This window comes from Squalius cephalus (genome assembly GCF_949319135.1).
Source record: "Squalius cephalus genome assembly, chromosome: 5".
Lineage (NCBI taxonomy): Eukaryota > Metazoa > Chordata > Actinopteri > Cypriniformes > Leuciscidae > Squalius > Squalius cephalus.
In genome coordinates, this window is record NC_137126.1 from 39,091,523 (window position 1) to 39,114,298 (window position 22,776).

Below are 22,776 nucleotides of genomic sequence, written 5' to 3' on the forward strand. Positions count from 1 at the left end.
GACAATCGATTACTATGGCGTTCCACCGAAAACAGGATGTAAACAAAGGTATGAGCGCTGGCTGAATTAACTTCGTTTTTATTAATATCTCTAACATCTACTGCAGTCAGATCCACCCGTGTTCACTCGGAAGGAATCACTCACATTTTCTGTGCACTTGTAATGACACTTAAAGGATGTTAAGAGGCTAAAAAGCAGGCTTACTACTTGCCCTATTGAAGTCAACAGGGTGCAAATTTTAAAAATAGAATAACTCGGTGTAGGCAACACCGATTTTTGTCGTTGTTCTCTGTATTGACAGCACTCCAAATGTACAAAAAAATGAGCTCAATGTTAAAATTGACCGCAGTTCTCCTTTAATATTTGTGTGGAAACCGTGATACATTTTTTTTCAATATTCTTTGATGAATAGAAAAAAAACTGCATAACAATGTTTCCTTGCTGAATATAAGTATTCATTTCTTTTAAAAAAATCTCAATCTTTTAAATGGTAGCGTATATTAGTGTCCACACCAATGCACAATTAATTCATGTTTATTTTTAATGTTGGGCTTTATGTTCTGTGATCATACAGTAATTGCTCTGTGTGCTTTAAAGTAGGAAGAATTTTGATTGGCTGTCAATGTGTTTAATGTTCATCAGCAGATGGAAAAATTGCTTTAAAAAGGATTCCAACAATTTTGTTCCTTTGTAGCCTTACTGTTATAGTTGTTGCATGGAAACGCCTATTATCTTGAAAATTAAAATGTTATGGTTATAGTTATAGTTCATGGTGTGCTGTGCAGTCCAAAGTAAAATCTGAAAGACTTTAGTCATGATTGGTTTAGTTTACAGGATGCATTTAGCAAGTTACTTAAATCATAGTGAACATTACACCAAGAAGCAGCTTGACTGAATAGCCAATGTGGGCCTCTTTCAAATTAAACCATATTTCTCTTTGAAATATGACTACATACAGAAAAGTCTCCCCACAGTCACCTGTGCTAATAGCCTGGCAAGCCAGACTTACATCAAGATGTTGGGTCTGGCAACTCACCATAGACACGGCTCAATCCGAGGGGCGGGATAAACGGCTGTCTTTCAGATTCACTGCACGCAATAGGACAGCGCTTACACCAATCAGAGCGTTTTCCCACCAGTGGAGCTAACGTTAGTTGATAGATTCAACTTTTGAATCTGGCCGGCAAAACTACGAACACATCTTCCTTTTTTAAGAATGACTTAAGTGCCGTTCTTTGCTCTTTTCTCAAAGAAAAACCTAACTCCAAGTCCTCCAGAGTCGCGGCCAAAGCCGATTCGAAAGACTGTTCTCCAGCAGCAGCTCTTCTTTGTTTTCAAGTAGCAGGGAACCGTCGCAACTCTGTCGTCATTATGTTAAGCCCGCCCCGCCTACTCTATACACGACGTGATTGGCCTGACCCAATTTAGGTTTTTACAGCTCCGAATGTCAACGGAGAGTTGCTAGACTACCCTGGCTCCAAAATACATTTTGCTGCCGCTAGGGTGCATCTAGATTTCTAGGCTACTGTGCTAAGTCACTATAGCTCACACAGAACCCCACAAAAAGGCAAAAGAAAGCCAATTAGTGGATTGTGCAAGTCTCGGGTCATTACCTTTATCCATGGTGAGGTTTGAACAGATGGTTCTCAAGTGGGCCTCTAGTAAAAATTGTAACCCTAGTAAAACACTGCACCACGTTTCACTTTTGACAGTGCATGACTTTAGCAATCAACCTCTGATAAGTAAGCCACTTTATTATAATTGTGGAGATTGTATCTTTGTGGTTGTAAAGGCACACATCCAATTAATTAATCTCAAAGGATGTCAAGGACAGAAACATGAGCTCAGGCCCCCAACATCATTCACTGTAGTCTACGATATCTGTGATATCGGCTCCAGATGGGGTGACAGTACGGAACAGAGGAGGAAATGCAAACGTCTTATATTAGCTCAGTTAGTACATCAGTGATCTTGTGGTCTGAACTATATCAGACACTTGGATCATTTTAAAAAGGGAAGTAAATCAACAATTGATTTCCTCTTCTCCTAAGTCTTACAGAGTCACTTTTCCACAAAAAGAGAAAAATAAAGGGAAAGGAAGAGTGAGGTTTCCACCAAGTAGTGTTTTTAAAACATGTTAAAGTTAACCTTTACAACCCATTTTACTTTTTGGGAAACAGAACTTGATTTAAAGGAACTAGTGATGTAAAAATTTCAGTTATATCTGTTTAATATTTATATAATATATGTATGTAATGTAGTCATTATATTTAGTTTTTTTTTTTATTCACATTCACCGTTGAATCATTGAGACATGTATTATTAAAGCGGAGGGGGTCAATTTTGGTGTCATGTTTCATTCTACTCTTCCATGTGTTGTCCCTGTCTCTACTCTGCCTCCTTCAGGACACTTTTACACTGTTTGTGACTGAAATAAGCTTTCATAATAATAATAATAATGATATAGAGGAAACTAGGGCAACATTTTAATCCAGTAAATATTTTGACAGCATTAGCACTGGTCTTCCCTTCACAATTAATAATAATTATAATCTAAATTCAAAGATCACTTGTATTAGTAGCTCAAAGCTGTACAAACATACAATAATAATGTCTAATAAATTAGACTTTTATAGGCTATGATATTGAGGTTTATTCAAATATATTGAAGTGAAACTGTTATAACTCATCCCTGTTCCCCTCTTCATTATTCTTCATATATCCAGAGCAAACGCTTCATGCAGAGAGCTCATCATGTGAGTACAGCAGAGCATCATTAACTCTGTAGTCGTGCTGCTAGTGAGAGTTTCATCCAAGCACTTAGTTGCTTCACAGAATGGCAATACAGTGTTGAGTGAATGGAGCTTAACTTGTAGATAAAGCAGATTACCGAGCTTGCCCTCTGTGCCTGCCAATACGATTAAATCACCATCATGCTCGCTGCTTTTTAGACAATTGCAATTACTATAATGTTGTACTGGTTCGTATGTGTATATGTCAGAACCCCCCTTCACCAGCTCATATCTGCTATTAGAAAATACATCCAATCCTAATGGGGAGAGATGAGATTACAGAGAAAGAACGGATGTCATGCAACAGGGCATTTTCGGTCGCGCGCGCGTGTGTGTGTGTGTGTGTGTGCGCGTGTGTGCGCGTGTGTGTGTGTCACAAATGATGAGATTGATGGAGCAGATGATGCATCTGTGCATCAGACTGTAAATGTTTTCAGAACAAAACGTCCACAACAATGTGGCCATATCCAAACTGTAGATGTGTTTTAATGTTTTGTGTCACAAGCTGTTAATATATGGAATGGCATTTTCTATATGGTTGCTAATCACAATATGTGATGGCAGACTGTTAGCACTTGTTAAAATGTATTTTTACATTCAATTTCAGAGGATTTATAATTTAATCTTCTACGCAAATTAAGCTCTTTATAAAAGAATGTTGAGTATCCCACTTTGACTTGTCAAAATACACACAAATTAAAGCTACTTAATTATCACAGACTTAAATATTATGCATGTGTTAACTCGTGTGAATAATAAACCATTTAATAACTTATTCACAAAATCTTAATTAATAGGCCTACTAAAGTTTATATTAAGAAACGTATCCAACATTATTCTCATTTATAAAAATGTTGTAATACGATTTCAGCATGTATGAAAGTGCCTTGAATTAATATTCAAAATTCCCTAATCCAAAACAGTATGGCTGCGATTTGACTATTTGGCCACTAGATGGTGCTGCGTTTCAACTTTAGTAATTATGAAATGTGCTTTACAACCTTGAATGTTTCTTGAATTCATTTTATGAATCAACATGATTTACTGATAAAGAGGATTCAAATCAGCACTATTTTTTTTTTTTTTTTTAATTCTTGGTACTGGAATTAATGATGTTTTCAATATATTTCTCTTTAGCAAAGTACACCGGCTGCTATGTTGATGACACACAGAAACGGGCTCTTAGAGGGGTGTCCTTTTTTGACTACAAAAAAATGACCGTCTTCCGTTGCCAGGACAACTGCGCTGAGAGGTACAGTATGCCGACTGAAACTTTTTATCTCCATGTACAAGACTACGTGCACACATTTGCATCACAATGACACATTTCTTTTGACTTCGCAGTTTACATGCTCAGGTAATTACATTTTCTGTGCTTTGACCTCAAAATACCATGACAGAATCCTTTCATTAAGACATTATATAGTATGTTTATTAAGCAGTTTTCTTGATGACCATTAGCAGATATCTGTCCCCCATAATGCAAGTGATTTCAAGTTTTACTATTCTTTTAAGGTAACATTTCCACACCTACACAGTACACTCCCAAACAAAACCCACACAAACAATCATGTACACATACATACACATTATGAGTTATCATAAACATGTAATTGCTCTTAGTTAAAGCCCCTTCACTGACAAACATGACTCATTTAATACACATTACACTAATCTAATTCCCTGAGTTATCTTGTTACCTTGACTTATAATTAACTCAGATGAGAGAGAGTTATCAGATGTGCTGTTTCCTCTGATGATCCTCTGATAGTCACAAAGATTTGTGTTTTATCATGTACTCTCATTCATTTTCAGGATGTGTGCTCACCAGTAACATTAACATTCACCCTGAAATGAACTTTCATCCTAAAATGAAGTCATCATTCACTCATCCAGATGTCTTTCCAAACCTGAATTAATATTTTTTTCTTTGGAACACAAAAAGGCAAATATTGAAGAACTTTGCTAATCGCTCTTTTCTGTGGAAACACAGTGTCAATTTCTGTGGAATCAACAGTAATTCAAAAAGAATGAAAAACATCATGAGAGTAAATGTGGTCAGTACGACTCATGCACTTTATTCCAGTTTTTCAGTAGCCATATGATAGCTTTATTAGAGGAACAGGTTGAATTTTATGTCATTATTCACTTATAAATCGGATCTTTTAAATGAACTGATTGATCAGTGGTTCTCAACCTTGACCCCAAGTCCCCCCACCCCTATTGTCCAGAACAATATTCGAAAGCCCCTAGCCCTAGTTTTGCTTTCAAAGCATATTTTAATCTGTGAACACTCCTAGTTCCTGTAAATTAAAAAACTCATTATAATTAAAATCAAAATAATTACATTTCATGACTCAAGAAGTTATGAGAGCCGAATGTTTTCAGGGATCCCACCCATGAATTTATTTAATTACATTTTCAGTCTTTTAAATAATATTTTTTCTTACAGTCTACCTGATAAAATATTTTATATCTGGCAGAAAAATGTATATTTATATTAAAAATGCCCTTGGCACTTTAATATTGTATTAATTTACATGATTTTTCCAAGTCTAGAAATCTTACTTTTAAAATTAGTCTTACTCATATCTCCAGGTTTTGTGGAGAGAGAGAAAAAACAGCAAATTTATTCAAAATTCCTCCAGTTTTGACACTGATTTGGAACAACATTAGGGTGAGTAAATGATGATTAAATTAAATTAATTTTTATTTTTGGTTGAACTGGTAATGTTGCTTTTTTTACTTTCCATCTTGTTTGCACTCTCGCTTCCTTCCTCTTTCCTTGGTTCCTCTACTCTTTCTGCTTCCCAATGTTTCTTAACACTGCATACCCATTAACATCACATCAGTCTGTGCCAAGAGAGAAAGGGAGAAAGAAAAAGGCCTCAGGGCTGCTTTACTGGAAGGAGTGAGAGTCAACAGAAACGGCACATCTGGTCTCACTGCTCCCTTGCGTCTGAGCCAGACTCTGGAGAAAGACGATCCTTTATATTCTCTCCTCAGATCAAAATAGGGGCTATAAAACTGGCATCATGCACAAAAGAGCAAATTAATGGATGGACTTTGTTTTTAAGTTTATTTTGCCAGTTTTGCATGTATTTTTGTTGGAAATAAATTTCAAGAGAAACTTTAACATTGATGAAAGTGATTGTTGATTGATCACGAGTCAAGAGGACGTTTACCGCTGTCTCGTGGACTGAAGTTTTATCAGATCTTTATCAGTTTAAAAGGAAGAGCTCTGTTGACAATGATTCTTTTATGTTTTTAAACTGGGGGCTCAGCTTAGGGTAGTTCTCACATTTTTTTAAAAGGATTTTTGAACAAAAAACAGCTGCATAGAGGAGGGGTCTGAAGGGTGGAGAGCACATTAAAGTGATTGTTCAAGTAAAAGAGCTTTTGAACCATAGAATTTCATGTTCACAATCAATGCTTCTGTTCAGCTTACTTTTTCTCTCAGTCTTGCGCTTGTAAATTATACTCTCCACACAGTGCATCAGTTGTATCGAAACCTATTTCTTTTGCAAAACAGTATGATCTGAATTTAAGGGAGGGGTACATTGCTGGGAGTTGGTCAAAGTGTCAGAACAATAGACCACATTCTTTCTGCTCTTTTCAAAAGCTACATGTACATGCATGCCCGTGTGCACCACTGAATGTATTATGTATCAGTATAAAGGAAACTGTGGTGCACGTCTTACACTTCCCCTTGAAAAGCCTGTTTTTAAGTGACCTGCTCAAAGGCACAAATGTGATTCTTTGGTTCATGAAACACCCCTTTTTGAACCTTTCAGTTAAGACCTGAGATATTTATCTACTAGATGACATCATAAAGCAGTGAAGATATATGCAGCATTTTTACAGAGTGTATTGTTTACGGTGAAATAATCAAATTTCTCTCTGTTTTAAGTGTTAAAAGTCAGCATAAAATTAATATTCACCCTATTCATTTTCTAAATACTTTTTAAAGATCTTATTTTAAACAATTCATCCGTGCATAGGGTTTATTTTAATATTACATTTTTTTTTACCTATTATTAAATAATATTATGATTAAATATTATGTAATATTTAATCACAATATCATAATTGGATCTTGGTGAAAACAACAGACCTCTCTCTGGTGACATATGCAGAACTTCTCCGATCATTTAGTCATTTAAACCCGCCCCTCAAGTTCACGTTCATCTGCCTCCAGATTTGAGTTCAACAGCCACATCTCAAAATCCAGTAAACAACTGATGCATAAGTTCCTGTCCTGTCCTACTTTCTTTTTTTTCTTCTTTTTAAAAAAAATAGAATCAATTTCCATCATATGTACGCCAGAATACAGAAGAAAAGAGATGCCTAGTTCTGGCATGAAACTAGATGCTGCAGGCTGATGGGTGCTTAAAGGAATAGTCCACTTACAAGTGAAAATTCTGTCATCATTTACTCACCCTCAAGTTGTTTCAAACCTGTATGAATTTCTTTCTTCTGCTGAACACAAAGGAATATATTTTGAAGAATGTCGGTAACCAGACAGTTGATGTAACCCTATTGACTTCAATAGTAGGAAAAAAATACTATGGAAGTCAATGGGGTCCATCAACTGTTTGGTTACCGACATTCTTCAAAATATATTCCTTTGTGTTCAGTAGAAGAAATTCATACAGGTTTGAAACAACTGGTGAGTAAATGTTGATAGAATTTTCTATTTTTAAGTGAACTATTCCTTTAACGCAACCTGATGATATTCACAGTGTTAACTACTTGGCACAAGCTGATTGGTTTATGTCGCGTCTGCAGCCAATGAGCTTGCTGCTCACAACATTTAAATGGCTGGTTAGCATTCATCATAGCAGTTTGGATACATACATACACACACATGTGTATATATATATATATATATATATATATATATATATATGCAACAACAGCAATAATCAATAGCGCAGCAGCAATAATCTACAACAACAGCAATAATATACAACAGTTGCAGAAATAATGCATAATAGCAACTAAATACATAATAAAGATGTTTTTTCTTCATCCTGTGTTATTAGGGGTTATCTCTATGCGGGTCTGGAGTTTGGAGCTGAGTGCTACTGTGGCCATAAGATCCAGGCTCCCAACGTGTCAGAGAGTGAATGTAATATGGAGTGTAAAGGGGAGAAGAGTAACCTCTGTGGAGGACCTAATCGACTGTCCATATACAGACTGGAGCTGAGCCAGGAGTCGGCCCGCCGATGTGAGCACTCTGACACACTGATACTTTTACACATGTGTATCAGCAAGCTTACATTCACACATTTGGACAGGCGCACAGATATGACAGATTTGGCTCGACACGCACACACAACAGCTTTTATTGATAAGATCAACTAAATCTTTACAGAAAGGTTTCATTTGTTAACATTAATTTACTTCATTAGTTGACATGAAGTAACGATGAACGATACTTCTACAGTATTTATTCACCTCAATATTCATTTCAACACTTACTAATGCATTTTTAAAATCAAGTTGTTAACATTGGTTATTGCCGAGTGAATTATAAACAATCAATGAAGAATTGTATTTTTAATAAATACAAGTAACATTAACAAAGGTTAATAAATGCTGTCAAAATATATTACTCTAATGTTAGCAAATTATACCTTACTGCCCTGGAAATTGTCTGTATTGTTAATCTTCAAGCTGTTTTAATAATCAGAGCAGGTTAGCACAGGGCAAATGACTCCCCACCATTGCTGTCTCAGTGGACTGATCTTCGTAAATGATTTATACTCTTTGTCCTTCAGTGTCCTTCAACATTCTATCTCTTTGATGTATATTTGAGGTTTTCCCATTCTCATTAATTTGCATGTGTGTTTACTACAGCTTTGAAAACTAGGCTTTTCCCAGTATTGTTTAGCTGTTTCTCATGGCATTTCATTTCATTTAATTTCATATCTATTTCCAGATCTTTATGGCATGATCCGCACCCTTTCCTTTATGCATCATGTTTCATCAAAAAATAACTGGCAGAAACTTGTGACATTCCATCCTGTGTGTCCTGATTAAGCACTTTTCTCATGTGACAGGATGTGCGTGTGCGTAGGAGAGGTTATGTGATAAACAAATACAATGGTTGTGCAGGAACTTTGATCTATTAAGTTAAGAATTTCTTGGGACCACAGCAGTTTAATTAAAGACAAAGACTAGTGCAAATAGTGTTAGATGGTATTTATACTATTTATAATGGCAGAAAGTATCTGTTCCTCGCTGTATAAAGTGCATTGCTATAAAATCTCATCAACAACCACACAGCATTGCTCTAGAAACTACCCAGAACACCATAGCATCTTGCGGGTGAGATTTTCTCGAGCGAGCAACACTCATATTTCCTTGAGAAAATACTAAAATGTAGTTGTTTTTTTGTTTTTACATTAAAAAAATCATGTACTTGTTTAATTTGCTCTTAGATGGAAGTGCCATCTTCAAGGGATGTTTCAAGAGGCCAGATAACGTGACCCTGGCGCTCCCTGCTAGTGCTGTTATTCAAAACATGTCAGTGGACAAGTGTGTTGACTTGTGCACAGAGAAAGTGAGTATGTATGCATGATGTGCATCTGGTGTCTCTCATACTACTGTGTTTATGCGAGTCTGTCTTAAATGATCGCTTCCTTTGTCTGGTATAGGAATTCTCTCTGGCTGCCTTAGGTGGTGAAAAATGTTACTGTGGGTTTCCCACTCCTCTCTTCACTCTGCATGAGCGTGAGGATGAGGAACTGTGTCTCCAGCGATGTGTAGGGGAAGACTTTGAGAGCTGCGGGAACAATGACTTCTTTGTAGTGTACCAGACCCAAGTGCAAGGTAACATACACAGAAGCACAAAAATTAGCCTTCCTGTACTGCTTTTGAGGCTGCTTATCTCTTATAAAGAAGCTGGCCCTCTTGTTTGCAAAATTCACACTTCTTCACTTCCCCCAAGTTCGCTGTCACAGTGAGCACAAAAAATGTGACTCCTTTATTACAGTTTGCTTTTTTTTCAAGAGCGGTCTTTATCAACATTATGCTCCGTCAACCGTGTGTGTGTGTGTGTGTGTGTGTGTGTGTGTGTTTTTTTGGCCGAGTGCATGTTTGTGTTTTGGAAGAAGGCTCTGCTTGCATAGCAGAGCAGTTGCATCATTTAAGTGTTGCAAGTGTGCATTTATTGAAATTATATCATACATATGCATATATATATATATATATATATATATATATATATATATATATATATATATATAGTGTGTATTTATTGAAATGATATCATGCATATAATTTCAATAAATGCACACTTGCATAGCAGAGCAGTTGCATCATTTAAGTGTTGCAAGTGTGCATTTATTGAAATTATATCATACATATGCATATATATATATATATATATATATATATATATATATAGTGTGTATTTATTGAAATGATATCATGCATATAATTTCAATAAATGCACACTTGCATAGCAGAGCAGTTGCATCATTTAAGTGTTGCAAGTGTGCATTTATTGAAATTATATCATACATATGCATATATATATATATAGTGTGTATTTATTGAAATGATATCATGCATATAATTTCAATAAATGCACACTTGCAACACTTAAATGATGCAACTGCTCTGCTATGCAAGCAGAGCCTTCTTCCGAAACACAAACATGTACTCGGCCAAAAGCAAACAAACACACAAACACATACACACACACACACACACACACACACACACACACACACACACACACACACACACACACACTTGGTTGACTTGAGGGGGGGAAATGATGCCAGTTTTTAAAGAGATGTTCCTGGTTCAATAAAAGTAATAAAAGTGTTAATCAATAATGTTGATCAACTTTAACTGTGTAAGTTTATAACCACGAAGGCAAAATGGCAACAAATATTGTCCTTGTAATATTAGATATTCCATAGATAACTTTACACAGATAATGTTAGTAAGCTATATTATCACACTAAAATCATGTTACCACACATAATGTTCGCATTTTGTAGCTATACTTTTGAAACTGTGTATTTTTTGACATTCATAGACTGGCCCTTTTCTGTAAATATTTACTATAAATTACTATAAATATTTTCCTTCTGTAAATATAATACAAATTATATGAAGTTTTAAACTACATTTTAAATATTATATAATATCATTTATAATGCATATGCATACATATATGCATATGCATGATATAATTTCAATAAATGCACACTTGCAACACTTAAATGATGCAACTGCTCTGCTATGCAAGCAGAGCCTTCTTCCGTAACACAAACATGCACTCGGCCAAAAACAAACAAACACACACACACACACACACACACACACACACACTCGGTTGTAATAACATAATAAAATATAATATAAAATATAATAAAAATATAATACAAATTATATGAAGTTTTAGACTACATTTTAAATATTATATAATATTATTTATAATGTTAAAGGAACACAAGCACATTATTTTAGTATGAGGGATTTGGCTTAAAATACATTCAATTAAATACTAAATTAAATACTACAATCATTGTGGGCCCCTAGAATCATTCCCACCTTTCACCCCATTATCTCTGTCCCTGCTTACCACTCAAAGTAAAAACTCATCTCATTTCCTCCTCAGTCTGACTGTCATCTGCTCTGTGGTTCAAATTCTGAATGGTCATCACGAACTGGTCCAAACCGAAATTGAAATCTAAGCAAGAAAACATTTGAAAAGACTGAATCATGTTGTTTTCTAGAGCAGTATCTAAGATCAACTTGTCTCACTTCATCAAAATAACAGCATATGTTTATGGTGATGTGTGGATTATAAGCCCACTGTTCATCAAACCACTCAAACCTGATAGAGACATCTTTTACAGAATGATTCTGTGATTAAAGACATTATTTTTTATGGTTCTAATCCATATTAGTTTTAAGACCATATATATATACTAATATACTTGCTTGTCGAGCAATTTTAAGGAAACTTTAATGAGACTAAGGATATTTCTCACCACAATTTCTCATGTTTGGTTTCTTTATCTCTACAGATAATCGCTGTATGGACCGGCGCTTTTTACCCACTCGTTCCAAGCATCTAATTGCACTAGCTAGTTTCCCAGGAGCGGGGAATACCTGGGCCCGTCACCTTATTGAACTGGCCACGGGACACTACACAGGGAGCTACTACTTTGATGGCTCACTGTACAACAAAGGTTCATTTATCTTTTAGTTCTCCATAAAGCCATTTTATTTCTCTCTTGCTTGCTCATGGTCTTTCTCTCTTGTTGAACTCTTTGAATATGCAGGATTCAAAGGGGAGAGAGATCACTGGCGCAGCGGTAGAACCATATGTATCAAGACCCACGAGAGTGGCAGGAAGGAGATTGACACCTTTGACGCTAGCATCCTTATGATCCGGAACCCTTATAAAGCGCTCATGGCTGAATTTAACCGAAAGTATGGCGGCCATATTGGATTTGCCTCTCAAGCTCACTGGAGGGGGAAAGGTGAGAAATGAAAGCTAGTGATAGCTCTATTTAGTGCGCAACACAAACATCGCTACTCACATGAAGCACATAACCATGTTAACTGGCGTTATTAACTTTCTTTCCTACTGCCGCCATATTGATCATTTTCCCATTTACAGTATGTCCATGTCCTCTGTGGTTTGACGTAAACATATTTGTGCGAATGGTGCAATTCTCTGAAAAGCATACAAAATACACCACATTCACAAATATTCACACATAACATCTTAATTAGATGGAACTGTTTTATAGATATTTTTCTACACTGAATGAAACTACAAACATATTTTAGTCAACATTTCTCTCAACTTATCGCTGAGCTCATCGCTATATGATGTTTTATTAACAAAGTTTGGGAGGAGCACGTCCAGATAATTAACCTAAGTAACAAAAAAGTAGCAAATTCAGTAATCAGTTGACCTATCGGTAAGCCCCTCCCTTCGAATGCAGATGAGCCAATGGCAGTTGAGTATCAGTTGCACGGGAACCGGAACTCAGACATTTTTAGGTTTCAGCGCCATAGAGAAACATTGGAGGATCTGAAGCTCTCATCGGTTTGATGGTGTTTATGCTACAAAAATGGGAATAAATGTGCCTGGGGTACTGAGAGGATGGGCATGCGTATTCATGAATTGAATTGCCGTACTGTGTGCGCATTCACCAGCATGTTTCAAAAGTGTGATAAGATTTGCACAAACTGACCAATTATCTACACAATACGACAGAAGCCCGGTTTATTTATAATATCAATAATGTGAGCGTAGTAACCTGGTTCCCTAAGGATTCAACCCCAATCCAAATGAAGATGAAAACGTTTTTCTGGTTGTCATACTCTCATTAAGTTACAATTAAAGTTATTGAGTCCATACTAATGTACAAACCTAAATAGCTAACTGTTCTCACGTCATTAACAGTAGATCAAAAACACCCGAGGACTCAAAAACAGCCATCTGCGATCGTGGCGACCACCGTAACATGAGGCTTCTCCCGCTTGCATTACGATCTGTAAACCCTCACTTCCAAATGAATCTTGTTACCTATCATATTTATTTTAAAATATTTTATATATCCTCCATGGCATGTTTAAGTCCCACTTGAATGATCCTCGACGAGAGGTGGTCCTTCTGTGTCCAAAATTGATCAAAAACATCTTGGGACAAGGTTTTCATACTGACAGCTGTCATTGTAAGACAGCAACTCTGTTTGTTTGTCTGAGATAGCAACAGTAACTAAGGGGGGCGGGGCTTAGCGATAGGTCAATTCAATGAACAAGATAAGAGTTATATATACACAGCAGACTTACTTCTGTTCCTTGACAGTTTTCCAGCATCCCTCCACCACCCATCTCCTCACTTATATCTATTCCTATCCCAACCTGGGATGGGGGAGCACTCTGGGTTCGGTTGAATTCCGAGCTTGGAGCCCTCCCCTTAAGACAGCACGGCAAATGCGCATAACCTTTACTCTATTTATTATATGTAAGTGTGAACTCGTGAAATGATCTGTGTCTCAGTTTAGTTTGGAAGATTATCATAGGGGTAAATGACCAAAAGAACTTCTATCTTTGTTCTTGACGTTGACGTCAATTTGAGGGTAAATCTGCTGTACTGTGGTCAGAAGCATGCACTCATCAGACACAAAAGGCCATAACTGTATTTAATGTAGTTGAGAATCTCTTCCCTTTTTAACTCTGAAACCTCCTGAAAACTGATGCTTATTTTTAGGTACATGAGTCTTTTACTAGGCACTAAATACGTTACTGGTGTTTACTTTTTTAATGGTTAATCGTTATAACTATTTAACCAAGAAGACACATTTTTCTTGCATTAAAATTATTTTACAAAAATGATGTTGCATTTGTTTGTGAACAGTGGTACAGTGAATAGATTGTGCAAAGTTTCCTTTACCCCAACAAAGTCCATTTTTAAGCAACGTTTGCTTCTTGTTCTGCTTCTTTACAATATTTTTTTTCCCAGGAGAGAAGCTTGTGACATTTTGGTGTCTTGTTTTTTTCTAAATGTGGACTTTGTCATTCTGTTTTTGCTTCATTTTTGATTAGGTTTCTGAAATTTTAATGACAAGTGTTTTTTTAAACTCCTTTTTTTATTTATTAAAGTGTTCCTCAGTTGTTGTTTCACTGTTCTTGTTGACATGCCTTTCTGATGCGTCTCACAAACCGAAACGCAGAAGCATTAAAAAGCATTTTTTGCTTCTTCCTCCTTTTGTTTTACATCCTCTCTCCTCATGAATATGATAATTTTAGTCACTTTGTGAAAAAAAGACATTAGCTATTGCTTTTCTTTCTCTCCATTGAAGATAATCAGCAGAAAATGACTATTACTTGAAAACGAATAAGTTCAGAGTATGATTGACTTTTGCTTAATGTTTAATTTCAGAAAAGTGCTATCAGTGATTAAAACTATAATTATGCCGCTCCACTATTCCAGCCTTCACAAAACCATCAAGTTGGGTTTGTCGATGTCTGTTACATTTGTGTGGTGCTGTCACTTGTCTACAAATGTGTAAAGGTATTCTAATGCACTAAATCTTAGGCGACATGGGACAGCATGTTACTGTAAGATGTTATATTTCAAGAAGTTAAACTCTCTCTCTCTCTCTCTCTCTCTCTCTCTCTCTCTCTCTCTCTCTCTCTCTCTCTATCTCAATCAGAGTGGCCAGAGTTTGTGAAGAACTACGCTCCATGGTGGGCATCCCACACACTAGACTGGCTGAAATATGGGAAGAAAGTTCAAGTAGTGCACTTTGAGGATTTAAAACGGGACCTTTTCTCTCACTTAAAAGCCATGGTCATCTTTCTTGGCCTGGAAGTGTCAGAGGACCGCCTGCTGTGTGTGGAAGGACAGAAAGATGGGAACTTTAAACGCTCTGGGCTCAGAAAGCTGGATTATGACCCTTACACGCCTGAAATGCGTGCCACCATTGACGGGCTTATTAAGACTGTGGACACGCAACTCAGAAAGAGAAACCTGTCTGGTGTACCTGAGGAGTACATGCCCAGATGATACTCATCTTTTTTCCCCGCACATTTTTTCCTTTTTTTAAGCTATACACTTTTTTTCCCTAGAATATAAAATTGTTTATCGTCATCCTCCATTCAGTTTGCACAAAAGTACTGCTGAAAACTGTTCGTCCTATCATGAAGAATCTAAAGATACACTAGTTAGTAAGACATGGGCTTGTGCAACAATGTGGCTCCAGTTAACTTTGCTTGAAGTTTAACCACCATGGATCCATCTTCTTTAGTCCAATTTAAGTGTGCCGCAGCCACAAGTTCAGTTTGTCATCACAGGAAATGACTTTTCATGCTTTTGATGAAAGTGTCTGTTGCCACCAAGACATCCGGGTCAACCATTTAGATGGACACATCACATCTGTGTTTCATTGAATTTGCTTTTCCTGCTACTACTGGACTATGATACATTAAGCACTCCAGTCTCATTGGGAATATATGGACAGCGATTTAATGTTTAACATCGGAACCCCCGGCTCCCTGTTCCCAAAAATATGTGGACATTGCCTTCAGATTATGATGCTTCTTAAAACCGATCAGTAGAATTGATATATGGACAACAAAAATCCTCAAGCTATACCACGTGTTATTAGATAAATGCATGGACAACTCAAAAAACATGTTGTCTGGTACCTGCCTTCAGTGATTTGCAGGCAAATTGCAGATATAGTCATTTATAGGGCTTTTGAATTAGATGCAAGCAACCAAGTTCTTCTGTTTCTGCTGTGTGTTTAGAGCACTTTTATGTTGAGATAATTTCTTCAAATGAAATGATTTACCTTTCGATTTTCACTGAGGTTTTAAAATATATTTGCAGTGGGATATCAAAAAAACAATTCATCTTGTGGTCAAAAAGTAAAAGAAATAGTGTCTTGTAAATTGCTTAAAATAACACATTGACTGACCCTTTACTCCTTTTCTCCAACACAATTATAGTAATCTATTAAAGGGATGCTGTTGTTCAACCAAAGATGAAAATTCTGTTCTTTTTTTCACAGACATTGTCACTGTGGACACAGCTCTTATGTGAGAAGAGTTGTGTATTGATTCTTAAAACATTTGGAACAACATGAAGGAGAGTAAATGAAGACAATTTTTTCATTTTTGGATGATCTATCCCTTTAAGCAAAACCCCTTTCTTCACCAGTTTATGTTCCGGTTTAGACTACGAGTATAGTTGCAGTACAGTAGGGACCGTGCATTGAATAGCTTCCCATTTTCTTTGACACACCTGAGAAGACTCAAAAACCAAATAATTCCCAAATTAAGTCAGGTTTTGGATGCAATTGTAAACTTGTTCCCTGTAGAAATGTTCAGAATTGTTCTTTGTTTTCAGTGTTTTAATTGCAGCAGTTTTTTATTCAAAACAGAAAATCAACATTATAATCTATAAAATAATCTAGAATTCAGGGGTGAAAGCGAGTGTGAAGCGATGTGCTAAAAAGAGACAAAGAAAGCAGCTCACGGGTAAATTACAAATAACATTCAGTTTATGTAAATACACATATATATATATTTTTGTAACGCTCACATGGAGAATTACTTTAAAAGACAGAAAAGTATCACCTCTATTTTTGAAAAGGCTTTTAAATTTGAGCATTACATACTTTTCATTTCAAAAAGGAACAAACCTGAAGTGTCTTTCTGAATGTATTTTGTATGGAATGAATATAAGGAATTTCTACCAAATAAGAAAACCGAGGGTGATTGCCAGCAGTGCAAAGGAAATGAAAGATTTTTATTCTAATTGTAAGCTGAGAGAACTGTTGAAATGAGGAAAGACTTTGCTCTTGTTTAGTGCTTGATGCATATGTTCTGGTCAATAAATTGTAAAGCCCCAAATTCTCAGAAGCCCAACATTCATTTATAGATTTAGTTCTTATAAATTGTATGGAACTTCTGGAAAACGAACCCCAAAACATACTTTTTGGAATTCTGTTGGTTGCTAATGGTGCAAAAATTGCGTGCTTCACCTTTAAATATCTCTTTGCAGCTCAGTTTACATAGTATTTTAATGCTGGTTGTTTTGCAACTTCATAGAGTTAGCATTCATAGGTTTTAGCACTCTTTCAGGAAATTGCAAAAAAAAAAAAAGTTTCCTTACTCAATTACAAACTTCATTTATGAAAAAAAATGCATTTCATCTTTATCTTTCATCAATGTTTCAGGGCTGTCAGGAGATGTTACCACAAATCTGTCAGGAGATCTTAAGTTCTACTTATCTCGTGTTTACAGGGGAAGTGTGATATGAACAGCACTTGGTTGGCCAATGCTCAAAGCTCATTTAGTGTTAAACTAAGTGTCTTTGTGGTAAAGTTACAGCGGTCTTTACAGCTGAGATCTGACACAGCATACAGTATGACTCACTAACATACATGTACTGTCTCATATGTCATATGTGGTAGGATTTCATTTCTAGACACTAGTCATACATTTGTACTCAGCACTTGTAACCACTGCTATACTAAATGATCAGAAGTGCAGGGCTGAGGACTTCAACTAAATGACTGAGCGATCTGAACCAAGCTGCTAACTCAACAGTGAATTTTTTAATTGTTTTGTCTGGTAATTTTGAATAATGATGATGAATCAGAATATGGACACCATGACAGCTTGATTTTTAATTATTGTCATAAAAATTGTATATTTTGTTACATTATGGTCATTTGAGGTGCAGTCAGCACCCCTGTCTAATTTAGTGTTAGGAAAAGTGCTTTTGAATGAAAACTGCAAATCAGCTCTATAATACAAAATGTAACAATAATAAGGGTAAATGTAGCAACATGTTAAAGAGTTTCCAAGAAAAACATCTTTGCAAACATTTTTGTAAAGCTTATAAGCAGGAAGTATTAAAAGTATTGAAAGTATCCCACATACTTACCATATAAAAATGGAATAAAGCTAAAGTGTCTTTCTGAATTTATTGAGTATGTATTACTTAGGACTCTCATATAATTAAGAAAATTACAAACACTTTAGGGAAATTGTTAGAACAAGATTTTTATTGTAAATTTTAAGTATATTTCAGCAAAACAGAGAGAGAAAGACATGTGGAGCATGACAAGATTAGTTAAATGATGCTCAATGCATTCAATCATCAATAAATTCGATTTTTTTTATGCCCCAATCTATATATTAATGTATATGTGTTGATTAGTAACATGCACAAATAAGAAGATAACAATAAAGATTTAATAGTTATCATATAATTATGCAAAATCATTAAGCAAAATGGCATTTTAATGTACACAACTTTTGTAGAAAGTTGCCTTTATTGAACCTGTTTGCATTCATTTATTCTTGACTTTTCAGACTTTTTGCATTACTATACATTTCTGAACTCCAACATGCAACAGACAAACAACTGTAAATCTTGTTAATGTTCAGTCTTTTCTATAGGCCAACATTTTCAACATTGTTTTTATTTTATTTCAGACAGCAGTGGAAAGTCTGTTATCCACTAGCGCTTCGGGTCTCCTCATCAATGGCGCTCTTGATCTTTGACAGAAAGGAATAGCATTTCTTCACATCCTTGGCCATGAATGCATAGAGGAATGGGTTTATAAAGCTGTTTGCAGTGGCAAGAGTAGCAGATAATTGTTGGGCCGTGTGAAAGACGGGATCTTGTGGAGAATCTATAGATTTGCCCAACGCTATAATAGAAACAATGTGAAATGGCAACCAACAGATAAAAAAAGTTGTAATCAGTAATGTCATGATCTTGAATGGTTTGGTGGACTTGGACATATGGTTTGCTCTAAGTTTACAGATCAGGATGGAGTAACAGGTGGAAATGGTCAGGAACGGAATTAAAAACCCAAAAGTAAAGCCCATGAACACGACGGTTTTGTAGTGATGCTCATAGTTGCTATAACATATGACTCTTGATGATTCATTTGCAATATCTCTGAATTTGGCAGATGGAATGCTAAGCAAAGCAGACACGAACCAAGCCATCACAACAACTAAAGAAGCTTTCTTTGCAGTGCGTTGATTTTGGGCCCAGACAGGAAACTTGACTGTGATGCAGCGATCCACACTAATGATGACCAGGATGAAAATGCTGCTGTACATATTGAGGGTCATAACAAAAGAGGTGAACTTGCACATGAAGAGCCCAAAAATCCAGCTGGCATTAACGATATTAACAATGAGTAAAGGGAGAGTAGCGCAGAAAATGAAGTCAGACAAAGCCAGGCTCAGGTACCAGGTGGTGTTCACAGACTTCTTCATCTTAAAACCAGCAATCCAAATCACAGCACCATTTCCAGTGATGCCAAGCAGGAATATGATCACATTAAAAATAACTGTGATCACACATGCTGCTTCCCTGCAGTATCCAGCATGTAAAGCCTCTTCTGAGTGATTTATCAAACCTGTCATATGACCACTGAGTTCATCGTCAGAGTAATCTGATTCTGGATTTGAAGTCATTATGTCTCATTAGAACTGAATAGGAAGTTGAGTTCTGTAATGAAAACAATAGGCAATTTACTCAAATATATTTAAAGTAAAGCCATTTAGCATATTTCTAAAAATGGATACAGTTGCTGAACAAAAACATCATGACACTAGTACCACACAAGGGATGCAGAAGTCTATCAAAAACAAAATAATGTGCAATTAACTACAACTGCATTTCCCATCATTTCATCAGGTTACTCTGAAAATGAGATAAAATTTGTTTTAAATGGCTATTATTTTTTTAACACATTGCTGAGCCTGATTCTTATTTTTGTTGTCCTTTTCTGACAGGCAGCACTGGAAGGCCCCTTATAAAGCACAACACTACCATAATTCTCCCATATCTTCCCTAATATTTTCAATATAAACTTTTCACTCTTTTCTGATTATTATCCTTGTTACTATTTCCTATTTCAGTGTTTAACCCACGCAGAACCAACATTTGGGACTTCTTATGCGCATTTGAATTTTAAAAGCAACTCACGTTGAAACTTCGACATGAAAAAAATATAGCCTATTAAGTGAGGATTATGTGAAGTTTCTTATTTTGCGATATTTCCTATATCTACAGTAAAGGTTACAATGCTAATTTTATAAAGTATCTGCAACATAGAATTGTTAATCGCATGCATCTTAATTAATTTAGCCTACATACTCTCTGTTTTTAAAATGGTAGCCTACAGAAAACAAATGTTCACAGCGTAATCTGATCTGATGCACTGGCTCTGAAGACTGAATAACTTACCTCACAAAGTAAGCCTCAGTGCCGTTTCCCAAAGTATACTTTTTTACGTCTTTTACGCGTACGCACAATTGTATACGCATAGCCTTTTTAAGCAGCGGTTCTCAAGTTTGGGGAGCGTCCGCTAGGAAAAAAAAAAACAGGTTGGCTCTGCCAGTGCCTCCATAAAGCGAGATCATTTATCTACAGACCTTTTAATTCGCACCATTGGAACAAGCCCGACATAAATTCATCACCAAAATACACCTATTCAGCGGACGGCTTCACAATCCGGTCGAAAGAGCTCTATAGCAACTGATAACCTATATTGGTCATACAAAGCAGGATCACTGAAATATTTTTTTATAATGTAGCCTGAATTAAATGTTATGTTCTGATCTGATCTATTATTCTCTCATTTTGGGTAAAAAAAAAATAAAGTGCCTTTGGTGTCCTCATCAGAATCACTCAGTCATATGAACATTATGCAAAATAGCCTAATGAAATTCTGAGGTTTTCTGATAAATAACCAAACACTTAAACACTTTGTGGTAGATTTTTCCCTAAACCTAACTAACTGGGTTGTCTCCAATCGACGTTCCGTCGTCTCCAATCGACGTTCCCTATATAGTCTACCTGGGTTGTCTCCAATCGACGTTCCCTTTCTAATCTAAGTCAAGTGTTAAGTGAGGCCATTCTTTGGCTGTCTGTTCCTCCAGCATGTGGCGATTTGTGGCCTTGTGTTAATTTTCCTTGGTTTGTTCTTTGTTTGTCTTTGATTTGTAATCATTATTGAAGCAGTTTGCTTTTTCTCAGTTTGTGTGTTTTATGTATTGAATAATGTAATTTATTGTTGGGTTAAATTTGTTTTGTTTTTAAGTTACAACGTGTGACTGACTATTGTTTCGATTATTTTTCTTTGTTTTGGAAATTGTTGATTTATTTGAGGCTGGTTGGTACCAGCTAACTAATTATGTACAGCTGGTTAGTATCAGCAAACTGATTACTTGAGGCTGGTTAGTGCAGCTCATTTTTGCTGTTGTTTGTTTTCTACTTTGTATCTAGAGGAGTGGGGGAAACAGGTGAAGAGTTTGGCTGCTGTAATTTAATGGTGTCCAGATTGTGTGCTGTGTTGGACTGATTCTCACCTGTGTGTGTGATTTAAGTGTGGGGTGGCAACTGAGGGCTACAGCAGTCTATATCTCTCTTTTAAACTTTCTTTTGTATTTATATATTTTTGTATATTGTAGTTTAAGTTCCTTTTCTTTTTTCTTGTTATGTGAATATTGAGTCCTGGGGCCTGTACCATGAAGCCGGATTAGGTGGCTAGCCAGCTATGTTTCAGCTTAGTTTCCGCCAACCCTGGGTTTTAGGTACTATGAAAGTAGCTCGGCTTTAATCGGTGTTCGTTGCCATGGTATCTTACGCTGCACGGCTAACCTGCTCCGGGGCAGGTTATGTTCTGGATTCAAGATCTCAGACTGAAGTTTGACCAATCAGCTGAGAGCAAAGAAACATATAGGTGACGTAACTTATTCCAAGTGTCTGTTGCAATGACTTCACCTTTTCTTCCAAATCCGGTGGACATCTCAGCGCAAATTGTTTGACGAGCATTTCGTAGAGAAAGAGTTTTTAGCCAGACAAAATCCCCTTGCCTTAACTGATAGTTACTTGTATGAAAGATACAGATTTTCCGCGGAAGGAATGTCTTATCTTTGCGAACTTCTTGAGCCGCACATAAAGAATTTAACACGTCGAATTCATGCACTTACTGTACCGCAAATATTGCGTTGCGTTTGTTTTTTTTTGTTTTTTTTTGCAAGTGGTAGGCTACATTCTTGCACGGTGGGTGACGCACAGAAGCTATAGGGGAAAACACGGTTTGTCAAACCATTCGCAAGGGTCCTCGCTCTGCAGGAGTACATGAAAAGTTTCATTAATAGTGTTCCCCGGACATTTATCGACCATGTCCATAAAAGAGGGCTTTTATAAAATTGCCAGTAAGATATATTGATAGGGTGACATCACATGAACACTTTTTTTTTAAGCAAATTTCACAAGTGTACTATACAATATAATACATGTTAAGAATTATTTTGACTTTTTTTTTTATTATTCCTCTGTTAATCTTATGATAGGATTCCCAAGTCATTGCAACATGTATGCAGTCTATTGCTCCAATCTCCACTGCTCTAGGGGAACATGAGGCAGATTATGTTAATAGGAAGTCCTATC

At 36.3% G+C, this 22,776-nt stretch overlaps 2 protein-coding genes across 3 annotated transcripts in view; one reads left to right on the forward strand and one right to left on the reverse strand.

Moving 5' to 3' along the window:
* Positions 1 to 18,273, forward strand: part of wscd2 (WSC domain containing 2) — a 49,248-nt gene extending 30,975 nt beyond the window's left edge. Inside the window, exons 3-10 of one of the 2 annotated variants that reach the window (XM_079873110.1) lie at positions 2,727 to 2,756; positions 3,930 to 4,044; positions 7,838 to 8,022; positions 9,239 to 9,360; positions 9,455 to 9,629; positions 11,846 to 12,010; positions 12,104 to 12,304; positions 14,996 to 18,273. In XM_079873110.1, the coding sequence (XP_079729236.1) occupies positions 2,727 to 2,756; positions 3,930 to 4,044; positions 7,838 to 8,022; positions 9,239 to 9,360; positions 9,455 to 9,629; positions 11,846 to 12,010; positions 12,104 to 12,304; positions 14,996 to 15,348 (1,346 nt within the window). In that variant the 3' untranslated portion in view covers positions 15,349 to 18,273. The remainder of the gene's footprint in view (positions 1 to 2,726; positions 2,757 to 3,929; positions 4,045 to 7,837; positions 8,023 to 9,238; positions 9,361 to 9,454; positions 9,630 to 11,845; positions 12,011 to 12,103; positions 12,305 to 14,995) is intronic. The other variant, XM_079873111.1, reaches the window with a different exon arrangement.
* Positions 18,274 to 18,339: 66 nt separating this feature from the next.
* On the reverse strand, positions 18,340 to 20,736 carry LOC307159646 (chemerin-like receptor 1). The gene is made up of 2 exons (XM_079873123.1): positions 20,566 to 20,736; positions 18,340 to 19,824 (listed from the first exon to the last, which is right to left on the reverse strand). Exon 2 carries the CDS (start codon positions 19,788 to 19,790, stop codon positions 18,810 to 18,812), a length of 981 nt encoding a protein of 326 aa, XP_079729249.1. The 5' UTR covers positions 19,791 to 19,824; positions 20,566 to 20,736; the 3' UTR covers positions 18,340 to 18,809.
* Between the last annotated feature and the right edge of the window lie 2,040 nt (positions 20,737 to 22,776).